General features: G+C 41.4%; 1 protein-coding gene across 1 annotated transcript; it reads right to left on the bottom strand.

Moving 5' to 3' along the window:
- Positions 1-7,306: 7,306 nt before the first annotated feature.
- Positions 7,307-17,271, bottom strand: LOC113824251 (maltase A3-like). The gene is made up of 11 exons (XM_070122217.1): positions 16,187-17,271; positions 14,688-14,867; positions 14,091-14,251; positions 13,065-13,190; positions 12,175-12,404; positions 11,175-11,379; positions 10,495-10,615; positions 10,111-10,245; positions 8,601-8,796; positions 8,031-8,180; positions 7,307-7,606 (listed from the first exon to the last, which is right to left on the bottom strand). Exons 1-11 carry the CDS (start codon positions 17,148-17,150, stop codon positions 7,534-7,536), a joined length of 2,541 nt encoding a protein of 846 aa, XP_069978318.1. The 5' UTR covers positions 17,151-17,271; the 3' UTR covers positions 7,307-7,533.
- Positions 17,272-17,500: the final 229 nt, after the last annotated feature.

The raw sequence follows: 17,500 nt of genomic DNA, 5'->3' as shown, positions 1-17,500 counted from the left end.
ATATATATATATATATATATATATACACACACACACACGCGCGCGCGAACACACAATTCTAAAATCCAAAAGACACCATATGAATATACTAACGAGTAAAATCAAAGTAAGAAAAATGTAGTAAAGATTTTTTAACCGTAAAAGTGATAAAGAAAACCATACCCAACGAAAGAAAATATGAAAAAGTGAAACCAATTTTATCAACAATAACTCAAGGCCCCCTCACCCCCACCCCCCCCCCAAAAAAAAAATGTCGAGTCATGGCGTGACTGTGTTTATTTTATTATTGTTATTACAGCTGTTTTTCTTCCTCGGTCTCTGAAGATTCCCAAGCAGCGACCTTGCGAGAGCCACACCCACGCTTTTCTTTAGAAGAGAAATGAATCATCAACAGAGTGGCCCTAAACCGGTGCCTGAAGCGTGTGGTCTTTCTCCCCAAGTACACTCGCCGACCGCAAAAAGTGTACCTCCTCCGCCACCTCATCATGGGGTGTTTCTGGACGACGGCTCAGCCAAACTACGGCGGAGAACACACGCACGAACGTACTCTAATGAACAGGCGCGGTCGAAACTCTCATAAAAAAAAACATGTTTCGACTTCTGTTTCGAAGATTCGCTTCGTCCCATACGCCTTGCATGGGGTAGGACAGCTTCGAAGCTCCAATTCGTTAGATTTTCGACCGTAACTGAAGCCTCCACGGGTTCGGAACCAGGCGCCGGATTCTCAAAAGAGCCTTAAGTTAAAGTGTACTGGAGACCTTAACCGTCCTGCTGTATTTCCCTTGTTTAAGAGCGAAAGGAGCTGATTTCCCGCCCGCCGTAGACCGCTGAAGGCTGCCCTGCTGTATTTCCCTTACATAAGAGCGAAAAGAGCTGATTTCCCGCCCGCCGAAAAGCGCTGAAGCCTGCTCTCCCCTTTCAGCCAAGGCACCTTCACTCGCACCAGTATGGCGGGTCCCTTGCTCTAGTTAATTGAAAATAAAAAACATTATCTATCTTTCTCTCTATCTTCCTCTTTCTCTTCCCTCCTCTCTCTATCTGCCTCTTTCTCTTCCCTCCTCTCTCTATCTGCCTCTTTCTCTTCCCTCCTCTCTCTATCTGCCTCTTTCTCTTCCCTCCTCTCTCTATCTATCGCTCGGCCGTAAGTTACGACGCCTTAAGGAGATACGACGCCTTAAGGAGATACGACGCCTTAAGGAGATACGACGCCTTAAGGAGATACGACGCCTTAAGGAGATACGACGCCTTAAGGAGATACGACGCCTTAAGGAGATACGGCGCCTTAAGGAGATACGGCGCCTTAAGGAGATACGACGCCTTAAGGAGATACGACGCCTTAAGGAGATACGACGCCTTAAGGAGATACGGCGCCTTAAGGAGATACGGCGCCTTAAGGAGATACGACGCCTTAAGGAGATACGGCGCCTTAAGGAGATACGACGCCTTAAGGAGATACGACGCCTTAAGGAGATACGGCGCCTTAAGGAGATACGACGCCTTAAGGAGATACGACGCCTTAAGGAGATACGGCGCCTTAAGGAGATACGACGCCTTAAGGAGATACGACGCCTTAAGGAGATACGACGCCTTAAGGAGATACGACGCCTTAAGGAGATACGACGCCTTAAGGAGATACGGCGCCTTAAGGAGATACGGCGCCTTAAGGAGATACGGCGCCTTAAGGAGATACGACGCCTTAAGGAGATACGACGCCTTAAGGAGATACGACGCCTTAAGGAGATACGACGCCTTAAGGAGATACGACGCCTTAAGGAGATACGGCGCCTTAAGGAGATACGACGCCTTAAGGAGATACGGCGCCTTAAGGAGATACGACGCCTTAAGGAGATACGGCGCCTTAAGGAGATACGACGCCTTAAGGAGATACGACGCCTTAAGGAGATACGACGCCTTAAGGAGATACGGCGCCTTAAGGAGATACGGCGCCTTAAGGAGATACGGCGCCTTAAGGAGATACGACGCCTTAAGGAGATACGACGCCTTAAGGAGATACGACGCCTTAAGGAGATACGACGCCTTAAGGAGATACGGCGCCTTAAGGAGATACGACGCCTTAAGGAGATACGACGCCTTAAGGAGATACGGCGCCTTAAGGAGATACGACGCCTTAAGGAGATACGACGCCTTAAGGAGATACGACGCCTTAAGGAGATACGACGCCTTAAGGAGATACGGCGCCTTAAGGAGATACGACGCCTTAAGGAGATACGACGCCTTAAGGAGATACGACGCCTTAAGGAGATACGGCGCCTTAAGGAGATACGACGCCTTAAGGAGATACGACGCCTTAAGGAGATACGGCGCCTTAAGGAGATACGACGCCTTAAGGAGATACGACGCCTTAAGGAGATACGGCGCCTTAAGGAGATACGACGCCTTAAGGAGATACGACGCCTTAAGGAGATACGACGCCTTAAGGAGATACGGCGCCTTAAGGAGATACGGCGCCTTAAGGAGATACGACGCCTTAAGGAGATACGACGCCTTAAGGAGATACGACGCCTTAAGGAGATACGGCGCCTTAAGGAGATACGACGCCTTAAGGAGATACGACGCCTTAAGGAGATACGACGCCTTAAGGAGATACGGCGCCTTAAGGAGATACGACGCCTTAAGGAGATACGACGCCTTAAGGAGATACGACGCCTTAAGGAGATACGGCGCCTTAAGGAGATACGGCGCCTTAAGGAGATACGGCGCCTTAAGGAGATACGACGCCTTAAGGAGATACGACGCCTTAAGGAGATACGACGCCTTAAGGAGATACGACGCCTTAAGGAGATACGGCGCCTTAAGGAGATACGACGCCTTAAGGAGATACGACGCCTTAAGGAGATACGGCGCCTTAAGGAGATACGACGCCTTAAGGAGATACGACGCCTTAAGGAGATACGGCGCCTTAAGGAGATACGACGCCTTAAGGAGATACGACGCCTTAAGGAGATACGACGCCTTAAGGAGATACGACGCCTTAAGGAGATACGGCGCCTTAAGGAGATACGGCGCCTTAAGGAGATACGACGCCTTAAGGAGATACGACGCCTTAAGGAGATACGACGCCTTAAGGAGATACGACGCCTTAAGGAGATACGGCGCCTTAAGGAGATACGACGCCTTAAGGAGATACGACGCCTTAAGGAGATACGGCGCCTTAAGGAGATACGACGCCTTAAGGAGATACGACGCCTTAAGGAGATACGGCGCCTTAAGGAGATACGACGCCTTAAGGAGATACGACGCCTTAAGGAGATACGACGCCTTAAGGAGATACGGCGCCTTAAGGAGATACGGCGCCTTAAGGAGATACGACGCCTTAAGGAGATACGACGCCTTAAGGAGATACGACGCCTTAAGGAGATACGGCGCCTTAAGGAGATACGACGCCTTAAGGAGATACGGCGCCTTAAGGAGATACGGCGCCTTAAGGAGATACGACGCCTTAAGGAGATACGACGCCTTAAGGAGATACGACGCCTTAAGGAGATACGGCGCCTTAAGGAGATACGACGCCTTAAGGAGATACGACGCCTTAAGGAGATACGACGCCTTAAGGAGATACGACGCCTTAAGGAGATACGGCGCCTTAAGGAGATACGACGCCTTAAGGAGATACGACGCCTTAAGGAGATACGACGCCTTAAGGAGATACGGCGCCTTAAGGAGATACGACGCCTTAAGGAGATACGACGCCTTAAGGAGATACGACGCCTTAAGGAGATACGACGCTTTAAGGAGATACGACGCCTTAAGGAGATACGGCGCCTTAAGGAGATACGACGCCTTAAGGAGATACGACGCCTTAAGGAGATACGACGCTTTAAGGAGATACGACGCCTTAAGGAGATACGACGCCTTAAGGAGATACGACGCCTTAAGGAGATACGACGCCTTAAGGAGATACGGCGCCTTAAGGAGATACGACGCCTTAAGGAGATACGACGCCTTAAGGAGATACGACGCCTTAAGGAGATACGACGCCTTAAGGAGATACGACGCCTTAAGGAGATACGACGCTTTAAGGAGATACGACGCCTTAAGGAGATACGGTGCCTTAAGGAGATACGACGCCTTAAGGAGATACGGCGCCTTAAGGAGATACGACGCCTTAAGGAGATACGACGCCTTAAGGAGATACGACGCTTTAAGGAGATACGACGCCTTAAGGAGATACGGCGCCTTAAGGAGATACGACGCCTTAAGGAGATACGACGCCTTAACGCGTTTGAGAATCCGGCCCCAGGTATTTGGTGGTTGAAATAACACCATCGGGTTGTATTAAAATGATGTATTTATCATAAAGATAAATTGGCTATGAATTATAAAATCCTACTGTGGTAAATTCATTATCGTTACCGCCTCTTCTCCAACACAACACAACTGTGTCGCATCAGAGAGCAAGCTGATATGGACTAGATTCTTCACTGACAAAAGTTGCTAATATTCATTTAATTATCTCATGTATTTTGATATGATATGGACTAGATTCTTCACTGACAAAAGTTGCTAATATTCATTTAATTATCTCATGCATTTTGATACAACACAGTGACGATGCTTTAACTACTAGAGGGTTCAGTCACGTTCAAAAGTCTTTGAATGAATTGAAGCTTCGAAACAATTTTACCTCATACAATAATATTTCCATCGCGGTGACGTTCGTCCTGCCGCATCATATCAGTTCACACCACGTTGGTTTCAAGCTTTTTATGTTTGATTTAAGTGAACATGGGAAAATATTTTACTATTGCTTTAAATGCTTTTAATTTGCATCAAACCATCTGTCGCCATTAAAAATAATAAAAATATGGCCTACGGGAAAAAAAATCCGTTGTGACGTCACCATCCATTGATCGTCTTTTGTTTCCGTTTAGCAGACGAATTTCCGTAGAATTCCAGCCCTATTCCCGAACTTACACTTTCTCCCATCCGAGTGTCTTTCCACTTGTTTCATCGTCCCTGTGTATATGTCCTCTTCTTTCCTTTTGATTCTTACTCCTCTCTCTCTCTCTCTCTCTCTCTCTCTCTCTCTCTCTCTCTCTCTCTCTCTCTCTCTCTCTCTCTCTCTCTCTCTCTCTCTCTCACACACACACACACACACACACATACACACACACACACACACACTCTCTCTCTCTCTCTCTCTCTCTCATTCTCTCCTCTCGTTCTCTCTCTCTATGTATGTGTGTGTGTGTGCGCGTGTCTGTGTTCAAATATACGATACATATATATGATACATATCATAGTGATAATATTTTATTATCATCATCATTACAGATGTTTATCAATTATATACAATACGTACATAACTTGTTCTAAAGGACATTCGAAGATACAGAAGCTCCAAGTAATAAAGCTTTTAAGAAAAAAAAATATAGCAACATCTTCAATGGGAGATTTAAGTTGGTGATCCCATTAATATGATGATTTGGTTGACAATTAAGTTAATCCTGTTTCTAAGACTGTCTTTGTTCGAAGTATGTATGTGGTAAGTGTGTGCGTTGTGTCTGTTGTTTGTGTATGTATTGTGTTTTTTATTGTATGTGTATTATGTCTGATAAATTTGTATTGTGTTTAATGTATGTGTATTGTGTTTTTTAATGTGTATTGTGTTTTTTAATGTGTATTGTGTTTATTGTTTGTATGGGTGTTTATTATGTGTATATTATATTTATTCTATGTATAGTGTGCTTATTCCAAACATGTATAATGTGTTTATTGAAAATATGCATGTTGCCTTCACTGGAGGTATGTATATTATGCTCATTGCTTATTATATCATTCAGCCCACAGATGGTCATAAAATTTTTAACGAATGTTTTTTATTTTTTTCTGTAAATGGAGATTCGTTATCCTCAATTTGGTTTCCCAGAAGCTAATGTTTTTTTTTCCTATTGTTGTTTCGACATTGCATCCATTATCCGAGCATAGTTTTGTCACGTCAAATTCTGGTGTCATGGCTGTGCTAGTCAATTTATATTCGAGCATAGTTTTTGGCGTCAAATTCTCGTGCCATTGAGCATAGTTTTTCACGGGAAAATCTCGTGCCATTGTTATGCCAAACTATATCTAAGCATAGTTTATTCACATCAAATTCTCGCGTCTTTGCTATGCCAATCTATATCCAAACATAGTTTTTCACGGGAAAATCTCGCGCAATTGATATGTCAAAGTAGATCCGAGCATAGTCTTTCACATCAAATTCTCCCGCCATTGCTGTCAATTTATTTCCGAGCATAGTTTTTTTCACGTATAGTTTTTCACATCAAATTCTCGCGTCATTGCTATGCCAGTCTATATCCAAGCATATTTTTTTCACATCAAATTCCTGCGTCTTTGCTATGCCAATCAATTTTCGAGCATAGTTTTTCACGGCAAATTCTCGCGCCATTACTGTGTCGATCTATACCCCAGCATAGTTTTTTTTTCACATCAAATTCTCGCGCAATTGCTATGTCAAACTAGATCCGAGCATAGTTTTTCACGGGAAAATCTCGAGCCATTGCTTTGTCAATTTATTTCCGAGTATAGTTTTTTCACACCAAATTCCTGCGTCTTTGCTATGCCAATCAATTTCCGAGCATAGTTTTTCACGGCAAATTCTCGCGCCATTACTATGTCGATCTATACTCCAGCATATTTTTTTTCACATCAAATTCTCGCGCAATTGCTATGTCAAACTAAATCTGAGCATAGTCTTTCACATCAAATTATCGCGCCATTTTTGTCAATTTATTTCCGAGCATAGTTTTTCACATCAAATTCTCGAGCCATTTCTGTCAATCTATATCCAAGTATAGTCTTTCATATCAAATTCTCCCGCCATTTCTGTCAATTTATTTCCGAGCATAGTTTTTTTTTCACATCAAATATCTGCGTCTATGCTCTGTCAATCTATCTCCGAGCATAGCTTTTTTCACATCAAATTCTCGTTCCATTACTATGTCAGTCACTCAGTATCCCAGCATAATTTTTCCTTTTCACGTAAAAATTGTCGTGTTTTTGTTTTTGAAAATGAGTATTGATTACCATACGCTGTTTCAAACCTTTATTTGATAAAGTAGAAAATTCAAGTTAAAATGTTGGATAAAAGTACTACGTAATACAATTAACACGAATGCAATATAGTTGCACTTTGCACATTATTTTTATATAATATGATAATAATAACAATATTAATTGCAATATTAATAATTATATAATAACAAAACAATAATATTAATTAATATTGATAATGATAATAATATAATAACAAAAATAATATTCATAATAGTAATGATAACAATAATAATCATAATAGTAATAATAATAATAATAATAATAATAATAATAATATCAATAATGATACCTATGATAATATAAATAATCATAATCACATTCACTTTTATTTCTCTTTTCTTAAACTAAAAGACAAAACAGCATATATGAGCCGATATAGAAAGCCGTTACCACATAAAAAAAAACACAACAATACTGCCTTTGAGAGTATTGTGGCGTGAGTACAGTGAAGTGACACTATACAGGAGGCAGCTTGAACACGATGCCTCCGCCACCGCAGAGGGTCACTTTGTTCAGCTGAACGTCGGATCTGGGAGAGAAAAGGGGCGGTTGTGGGAATTTTTGGTGTGGGGGGGGAAGGGGGGAGGGAAGGGGGGTTGTGTGGGGGTGCGTGGTGTGTGTGTGTGTGTGTGTGTGTGTGTGTGTGTGTGTGTGTGTGTGTGTGTGTGTTTGTGTGTGTGTGTGTGTGTGTGTGTGTGTGTGTGTGTGTGTGTGTGTGTGTGTGTGTGTGTGTGTGTGTGTGTGTGTGTGTGTGCGTGCGTGCGTGCGTGCGTGCGTGCGTGCGTGCGTGCGTGCGTGTGTACGTGTGTGCGTGCGTGGGTATGTGAGTAGGTGTATGTGTGTTTCCTTTCGTGCGTTCAAGTGCACCTGAGCACGTCCTTAATGAACATAATGTACATACAACCCTTTATATTCAATCAAAAATGCCAAATACGACCACAACGACCACTCACCCTGGCAGAGTGGCTTCGGACGTGTCGGTGACGGAGCGCAACACGACCATCCCTACCTCAGGAAGGGTCGTACCCTGCTGGAGGTCGACGGTAACGTCGTATTCCGACGTATTAATCACTAACAGGTAACTCGGGGCGCGCCTGTAGCTCCTGTGGGGGAAACGAGCGTATTTTTTTTTAATTATCTTTGATTTATATCTTTATTTTTGTCTTTTTCTTATTCTTTTGCTGGTGTTTTTATTATTTTGCTTTTGTTGCTTTGTATTCTAATTTTGTTTTGTTCTTATCATCAATATTATCATTACTATTGTTGTCAGTCATTATATTCATGATCAATAACGTTATGTCCAATAAAGCAATAACAACAATCAACAACAATCAACATGACATTATATTTCATTCATCTTCACAATTATTTCATTTTTATAAGAATCACTCCTATTCTCTCTCTGTCTCTCTCTCTCTCTCTCTCTCTCTCTCTCTCTCTCTCTCTCTCTCTCTCTCTCTCTCTCTCTCTCTCTCTCTCTCTCTCTCTCTCTCTCTCTCTATTTACACCCGTAACCCCTCTACCTCAATATAGCGATGACCTCCTCGGTGACCTGCGGGAAAGCGAGGTCACCCCGAACGAAGGTGACCTCACGCCGGAGTTCGGACAGTTGCCGGTAGATGTTCAGGTGGCTGACCTTGGCTTCGTCTTGGGTCGCTACGTTGGATGACGTTAAATTTGCGTTCACCGGCAGCCAGGTGGCGTTGGCGGTCGAGAAACCTGATGAAGATGATAATGATAATGATGAATGATGATGGTGATAATGGTAGTAATGATGATGATGATGATGATTAACTGTGCTATATACTTCATACATAATAATTCTCCACTGCATAGAATTATAAGATTACAAAATACAATATTGATCATAAACTCCACTAATTAATGTATATATTTCGTGCATAACAATTTTCGTCAGTTGCAAACCTGCATTGAGCCCATTACACCAATGCAGAGAATTATTGCTTATAAAATCCACTATCTATTATATATATATATTATGCATAATAATTGCAAGCCTGTATTAATTTCTTAGCTCCACTGCATAAAATTATAAAATCATAAAATCCTCTTAATCACTTCTACCTATTCATATTTAATGCATAATAGTTCAATCAATTGCAAACTTGCAATAAGATAGTTACCCCATTGCGTAGAATTCTCAATTACAAAATTAATATTATGTTCTCTCTCTATATATATATCATGCATTATGATTTCCGTCACTATATTGCACAGGAGTTCTTCAATATAAAATCCACTTCTCATCTTATTTCATACATAAAAAAAATCTTTTTCAGTTGCAAACTTCCATTTAGCTCGCCATTCCATTTCTTGTGATTACAAAATTGTCAAGTATCATAAAATTATGAAATTATAAAATCACATCGATTATAAGTTTTACCTCCTAATCTACATATTTCCTGCATAACTTTTCTCAACAACTGCAAACTTGCATTAAGCCGTTACTCGACTGTATAGAATTCTTAATTACAAAATTATTCATTCTATATATTTCATACATCATAATTTCTGTCAAAAGATTTCTTATTTATAAAACCAGTTCCCTTTTCAATCTATTTCATGCTTTAAAATTTCTGTCATAAGAGTTCTTGTCCATAAAGCCAGTTCCATACTCAATATATTTCATTATCAAAATTTCTTTCATAGGAGTTCTTGTTCATAAAGCCAGTTCCCTCTTCAATGTATTTATAATTTCTGTCATAGGAGTTCTTGTTCATAAAACCAGTTCCCTATTCAATATATTCATAATATCTGTCATAGGAGTTCTTGTCCATAAAGCCAGTTCCCTGTTCAATATATTCGTAATTTCTGACTAAAGAGTTCTTGTCCATAAAACCAGTTCCATACTCAATATATTTCATGCTTTAAAATTTCTCTCATAGTTCTTGTTAATTTTAGCCAGTTCCCTTTTCAATATATTTCATGCTTTAAAATTTCTCTCATAGTTCTTGTTCATAAAGCCAGTTCCCTGATATATTTCATGCATAAAAATTCACGTCAACAGCAAACCTGCATTAGGCTCGTCACCCCACTGCATTGGCGTCCTCGCAGGATCCCTCGAGAAGTCCTTATATCTCTCTCGACCGAAGTTGAGTCCTCGGGGGTCCTGCGTGTCTTCCCATGAGATGAAGTTGTCCTCCATCCCTTAAAATTTAAGGGTAAATTTAGGGTATGTCACCTTAATTAAGGTTTTGGGTTAAAAATATAAGAAGAGGATGTTGAATGAGGTTGTAACAACTAAACATACGAATACCACCTCAAAAAAAAAATATATGTATACATAATAATAATAATAATAATAGTAATAATAATAATAATAATAATAATAATAATAATAATAATAATAATAATAATAATAATAATAATGATAATAATAATAATAAGATCACATACCGATTTCCTCGCCGTAATATGTGACAGGTGTTCCCGGCAGAAGCAAAATCAGCATATTTAGAGCATCCACAAGGTCGCTGCCCAGACGAGAAGCGACGCGGCCGTTGTCATGGTTACCGATCTGTTTGTTTACATTTGAAAGAAAGGACGTGATTGGTTAGTTTACATCTGAGAGAAAGGACGTGATTGGTTAGTCTGAAAGAAAGGCCGTGATTGGTTAGTTTACGTCTGAGAGAAAGGACATGATTGGTTAGTTCGTATACATTTGAAAGAAAGGCCGTGATTGGTCATTTTCACTTGGTTTGAAAGGAAATTTGTGATTGAGAGCTGAAGTCGCGTTAAATCTATTTTTTTGACACTATTTTTTTTACCTCAAAAATGAATGAAAAGGGCGAATTAAATTATTAAGAGGAAAAGTTACAACAATGTACTCAGGAAAACATAATCAAAATTACTATTATTTCTTATTCCAACATTCTATTCCCCCGAAAAAAAAAATAAATAATAAAAAAGAAATAAATAAATAGATAACACAATAACAAAAACACAACAAAAACATCAATAACACAATAACAAAACAAAACAAAAATCCATTAATAATAATAACTAAAAAAACACCTCATCAGTAACATCATCAACAACAACAACAAAATACAACGACAACAACAACGACAACTTACCACCCAATTCGGCCACTTTCCCTCCGGCAAATTGGTCATCCACTCGTCAATGACAGCCATGACACTCTCTCCTGTGAAGTTGTCACGACCCTGGAAGCTGTCAAGGAGTTGGAAGTTGAAGGGGAAGTCAGCCAAGGGATGGGTCTCGTTGCCGTAGTATTTCATGGTCTCGTTGATGTCAGCGTAGACTTCAACCATCAGGAATCTGTTGGTAAGTAGTTGGGTGGTTGAGGTTGAGATGGGGGGGGGGGGGAGGTTCGGGTCGAATTATTTATTTATTTATTCATTTACCTATCTTTCTTGTTTTATGTTGTTCCTTTTTATTTATTTATTTATCATTTATTTATTTATTTATCTTTTTTGTTTTATGTTTTTCCTTTTTGTGTTATTTATTTATTTGAAATTTGTTTTGGTAGACTTCAACCATCAGGAATCTGTTGGTAAGTAGTTGGGTGGTTGAGGTTGAGATGTGGGGGGGGTAAGTAGTGGTTCGGGTCGAATTATTCATTTATTTATTTATTTGTCTTTATTCTATATTATTTATATAGTTATTTGTTATTTGTTTTAGATTTAATGCTTTGATCTGTTTATTTGCTGTGTTGGTTCTTTCTTTAGTCAAAAAGACTAAACTATTCGAAACCAAATTTACTGAATTAAGTTGTGGAAGTGATACGGGAGAGGAACAGATGATATATATATATATATATATATATATATATATATATATAGAGAGAGAGAGAGAGAGAGAGAGAGAGAGAGAGAGAGAGAGAGAGAGAGGTAGATAGATACTCAGTAACACAAAAAACAATAGCAGAATGGAAATCTCCCAATAGCACAAGAGCGTCGAAGGCCTCACATACGTCCAGACACATACACGAACACAACCAAATTTACTTATAAACAATAAACAACTTAGAGAGAAAAAACTACATCCTCAGCCCACAACATACAACATAGAAAAAAACCCTGCAACATCCTCAGCCCACAACATACAACATACCTATCCTCATACTCGTCCACCAGCTCCCTCCACTCAGCCAGGGCCTCGAAGGTCTCGGGCTGGTCCACGGTGAGAGTGTGGGCCAGGGACTCGTACTGAAGGGGATCCTCGACGTTGGAATCCTGCGCAGGGGGCTCGTCCTCGTACACGTTCCGCGACTCGAACAGGAACTTGAGGGCGTCCACGCGGAAGCCGTCGACGCCCCTGTCGAGCCAGAAACGCAACGCGTCCTGGAGGAGGGGAGGACGGGGGGGGGGGGGTTGAGAGGGTTAAGGATGTGCTTTGGGGGGGAGGGGGTCATGGACGGGGCTGGGGTGGTGGTTCTTTTGTTTGTTTGTTTTTTGTTTATGCTTTTTTTTTTTTGTTCTTTGGTCATAGCCGGGGGTGGGATGGTGGTTCTTTTGTTTGTTTGTTTGTTTGTTTTTGTTTTTGCTTTTTTTTGGTTCTTTGTTTCGAAGTGGGGTTTCTGTAGATCGAATGGCTTGTTAGTGAGTATTTCATGACAGGTTCTAGTTTTCTCCTTCTCCGTCACCCTCTTTGTTTTGCTTGTCCTCTCCCAACTCCCCCTCCCTCCTCCCTCCCTTTCCCCACCCCACCAAACCCCCTCCCTACCCCCTTCTCCCCCCTCTATTCCCCCTCCCCTTCCCTCACCCCTTTCCTCCTTCCCTCTCCTCCCTCCCTTTCCCCCTTCTCCCTCCCACCCCACCCCACCCCTTCTCTCCCTCCTCCCTCCCCTTCCCCCACCCCACCAAACCCCCTCCCTTCCCCCTTCTCCCCCCTCTATTCCCCCCTCCCCTTCCCCCCCCTTCTCCCTTCCCCCTCCACCCCTTCCCCCTCCCTCCTTACCTTCTCCCTCCCTTCTCCCTTTCCTCCCCCTCCTCCCTCCTTACCTTCATCTCCTCCCTCACAGCTGGGTTGCGGAAGTTGAGGTCAGGCTGCTCGACCAAGAACTGGTGGAGGTAGAACTGCTGCCTCTCCTCCACCCACTCCCAGGCCGACCCCCGGAAGACGCTCAGCTGGAGGAGAAAGTGAAGAAAGTATCTAGAGAACCCGTATCCGAATGATCAGATCCGTATCCGAAAGTATCTGGGGATTCCGTATCCGAGAATATCTGGGGAATCCGATCGTCATTTTGTTGAAAATACAAAAAAGAAAAAAAATAATCGCATATTTCTGGGATTTTTTTTTTTTTTTTTTTTTTTGGTTCTTTTTAATACTAAAGGGGAAAAAATCCAATTTGCTCAACGGAAAAAAATCCTATACCGTAAATCCACAAAAAAGTGAAAGAAATGTTTCAAAATCCTATAAAAAACAATCTTAACCAACAAAAAGAATTAATAAAAAGTTAAATAAATAAATAAAACCAAATCCTACATCCTAAATCCAAATACAAAAAAAGGAAAAAAAAAATCCAAACAAATAATCTCAACAAATCTGAAAAAAACGTCAAAAAACTTAAACAAAATAATCTCAATAAATCTGAAAAAACGTAAAAAAAATACAAAAAAAATCCCCCCCACAAACAAATAATCTCAACAAATCTGAAAAAAACGTAAAAAAAAATACAAAAAAAAATCCCCCCCACAAACAAATAATCTCAATAAATCTGAAAAAAACGTCAAAAAACGTAAACAAAATAATCTCAATAAATCTGAAAAAAACGTAAAAAAGACAAAAAAACAAAAATCCCCCCCCACAAAAAAATGATCTTAATAAATCTGAAAAAAACGTCAAAAAACGCCAACCTCCCCCCCCCCCAAAAAAAAAAAAAAAAAAATCTCAAAAAACTCAAAAAACGTCAAAGTAAAAAAAAAAAAAAAAAGTCAAAAAACGTCAACCCCCGCCCCCCCCAAATAAAAAAAATCTCAAAAAACGTCATAAAACGTCAAAAAAACGTCAAAAAAAACGAGACCCACCCAATTGCTCGGCGGAATAGGATCTCCCGCGACGTTGTATCCTGCAGGTTCTTCCCACACGTAGTAATGGGTGTACGGATCCTCCCGACGAACCGACTTCAGGAACCACTCGTGCTGGTCGCTCGTGTGGTTCGGAATGAAGTCCAGAATCACCTTTAGGCCTAAGAAAAGAAATTAAAAAATAAGTTGGGGGTCTGCAGGTCTTGAAAAAAAATTATCTATCACTAATACATAATATCAATATTTTTTTCTGGCTTTATTTATGTTTAATTTTGTTTCATGGTTTTATCTCTAGTTCATTTATGTATTTAATTTTTTTTTTTTTTTTTATCGTTTACTACCTTCCTACTTTCCTCCCTCCTTTCCCCTTCCCCCTTCCCTCCTCCCCTCCCTTCCCTTCCCTCCCCTTCCCCCTCCCTCTCTCCCTCCCTTCCCTCCCTCCCCTCCCTCCCCCTATCCCCCCCTCACCCCCTTCCCCCTTCCCTCCATCCCTCTCTCTCTCCCTCCCCTCCCCTTCCCCCCTCCCTCCCCCTCCCTCACTCCCCCCTTCCCTTCCCCCTCTCTCCCTCCTTCCCTTCCCTCCGCCCCAACACCGACCTCTCCGGTGCAGCTCGTCCAGCAGATCGTCGAAGTCCCGGAGGTCGCCGAAGACCGGGTCGATGTCGGTGAAGTTGGACACATCGTACCCGAAGTCAGCCATGGGGGAGGCGAAGACAGGGCTAAGCCACACGGCGCCCACGCCCAGATCGCGCAGGTAGTCCGCCCTCGACGCTATGCCTGTAAGGGTGAAAGTGGGACTGGATGAGATTTTGTTTACGTCGAAGCCGAAGCCAGGGTCACCCGAAGCCAAACGAACGCGGGGCGACGACTACGGCCTGTAGTCATATTCTCGTTGTGTTTCTATCCTTTATTATTGTACTAATATTCTCTTGTTTTTATCCTTTATTATTGTTATAATATTCTCGTTGTGTTTTTATTCTTTATTATTGTTCTAATATTCTCGTGTTTCTATCCTTTATTATTGTTCTAATATTCTCGTGTTTCTGTACTTTATTATTGTTCTAATATTCTCGTTGTGTTTTTATTCTTTATTGTTTTTCTTTTTTCACTTTTATTCTTGTTTATTAGGCGTTTATGTAATTATTCTACTTATTATTACTAATGCGTGTGTGTAAGAGGGACTTTTATCGCACACTTGGTTATGTGATATTATTATATATCTAAGATACGCGAGTCAATATATATATATATATATATATATATATATATATATATATATATATATATATATGTATATATATATATATATATATATATACGCACACACACACACACATATATATGTGTGTGTGTGTGTGTAGGCATATATGTATATATGTAAATCTATCTCCATTTCTCTCTCTCTCTCTCTCTCTCTCTCTCTATCTATCTATCTATCTATCTATCTATCTATCTCTCTCTCTCTCTCTCTTTCTCCCTCTCTCTCTCTCTCTCTCTCTCTCTCTCTCTCTCTCTCTCTCTCTCTACCTACCTACCTATCTATCTATCTATCTATATATCTGTCATTCTCCTTTAATTCCTAAATGTCCGGTATCTTCTCTAATGTCTCAAATGCACTTCCAAAAAGGTCATTTTTTACGTGAAAAAGAAATCTCTCATGGTGTTTTTTTTTTCTTTTCTTTTAACAGAAATATTGCCTTTAGTTAAGTCATTAAGGCCACTTGATAATGATTATTAGCAGTCTTATTATTTATTGTGATATATTTATCATTATCATTATCATCGTCATTGTTATCGTGATTTTTGTTTATTATCTTTATCGTCATCATCATTATTGCTATCACTATTACCATTATCATTATTATCATTTGCAGTAGCATTATTATCATTACTATTATCATTATTATTATTATTGATGCCGTTATTACTATTATCACGACGATAACAACAACGATAAAAAACAAATAAACAATGAATAAATAATGAAAATAAACAAGTAATAAGGAAAACAAACACGATCACAAACAGGAAACAAAAGTACATCACCAATTTTTTTTAAAAAGGATCGAAACCGCTTCGGATCGGGATTCACTCACCTATAAGGTCCCCGACGCCGGATCCTGTCGAGTCCATGAAGGATCTTGGATAAACCTGATACACGATGGATGTCTTCCACCACGGCAACTCCTCCAGATCTTCTTCTTCTATTTCTTCTATTTCTTCTTTTTCTTCTTCTATTTCTTCCTCTTCTTCTTCTTCTTCTATTTCTTCCACTTCTTCTTCTTCCTTGTCCTTATTTTCTTCGTCGATTTCTGGCTCGTTCGTCGTTGCTTCGGTTTGTGTTTCTTCTTCTTCTTCTTCTTCTTCTTCGACTGTCTTCATCGTTTCGTCTCTTTTCTCTTTCTCTTTTACTTCTCCATCCATCTCCATTTCCTCTCCTTCTTCCTTCTCTTTTGCCTCTCCCCCATCCCTCCCCATCTCCCCATCTCCTTCTTCCTCCTCCTCCTCCCTCTCCCCTCCTTTATTCCCCGTCCCTTCGTCCTCCGTTCGCTGCTGGTGGTGGATCCCCGTCATAAAAGTCCCCAAAGGATTCTCCAAGTCTCCAGCGAAGACGTTGACCTGGACGATGAGATCCGAGGCCTCTGTCTTGGGGATCCTGATGACCAGGTCGCTGTTGGCCTTCGGTCTGTGTCGCCGGTCGTGTCCTTCGTCGCGTGTCGTCTTGTGTCCTTCGTCGTGTGTCGTCTTGTGTCCTTCGTCGTGTCTCGTCTTGTGTCCTTCGTCGTGTTTCTTGTGTCCTTCGTCGTGGGTCATCTTGTTCCCTCCGGCGTGAGTCCCGTGTCTCGGTCCGTACAAAGCGTCTAAGAGGGACCAGTTGGGCATCGTCGGCGGGGCTTGGGTGGTCGTCTTCGTCGTCGTAGTCGTCGTTGCGGTCGTGCTCGGGGTCCCGGTCGTACCTGGAGCGTCGTTCCTGGTCGCGTTCCGCCATTCCAAAGGGTAGAACTCCGAGCCGCAGCACAGCAGGAGAAGCGACGGTCCCAATAGCCCTAAATAAGTCATGTTTCACCTTTCCTTGATTCTCACCCTTAAAAAAAAACCTTTGCCAAGTAAAAAAGAAAAACAAAAAACAAGAAAAATACCCCACAGACTTACAAAAAACAAAAAGGAAAAAAATGCCCCACAGACAAAAAAAAAGCTACGTGAAGGGACCCAGTCTGCACACGTCCTGCACCTACGAAGGGCAGGAGGCGACTGAAGGGTGATGATGCCCACCTGCTGTTCATCCTCTTTTCGAGCATGTTTGTGCAAACGTCATCATGATCTGTTCATCGCGGTTTTCCCTGGTCATGGTACAACGTCCAGGTAATTCACGTTTTTTTTAATCATTTGGAATATCTTCACTGTATATA

This window comes from Penaeus vannamei, chromosome 5 (genome assembly GCF_042767895.1).
Source record: "Penaeus vannamei isolate JL-2024 chromosome 5, ASM4276789v1, whole genome shotgun sequence".
NCBI lineage: Eukaryota > Metazoa > Arthropoda > Malacostraca > Decapoda > Penaeidae > Penaeus > Penaeus vannamei.
Note: the sequence above shows the minus strand (reverse complement) of the source record. Positions and strands in the feature narration are given on the sequence as shown.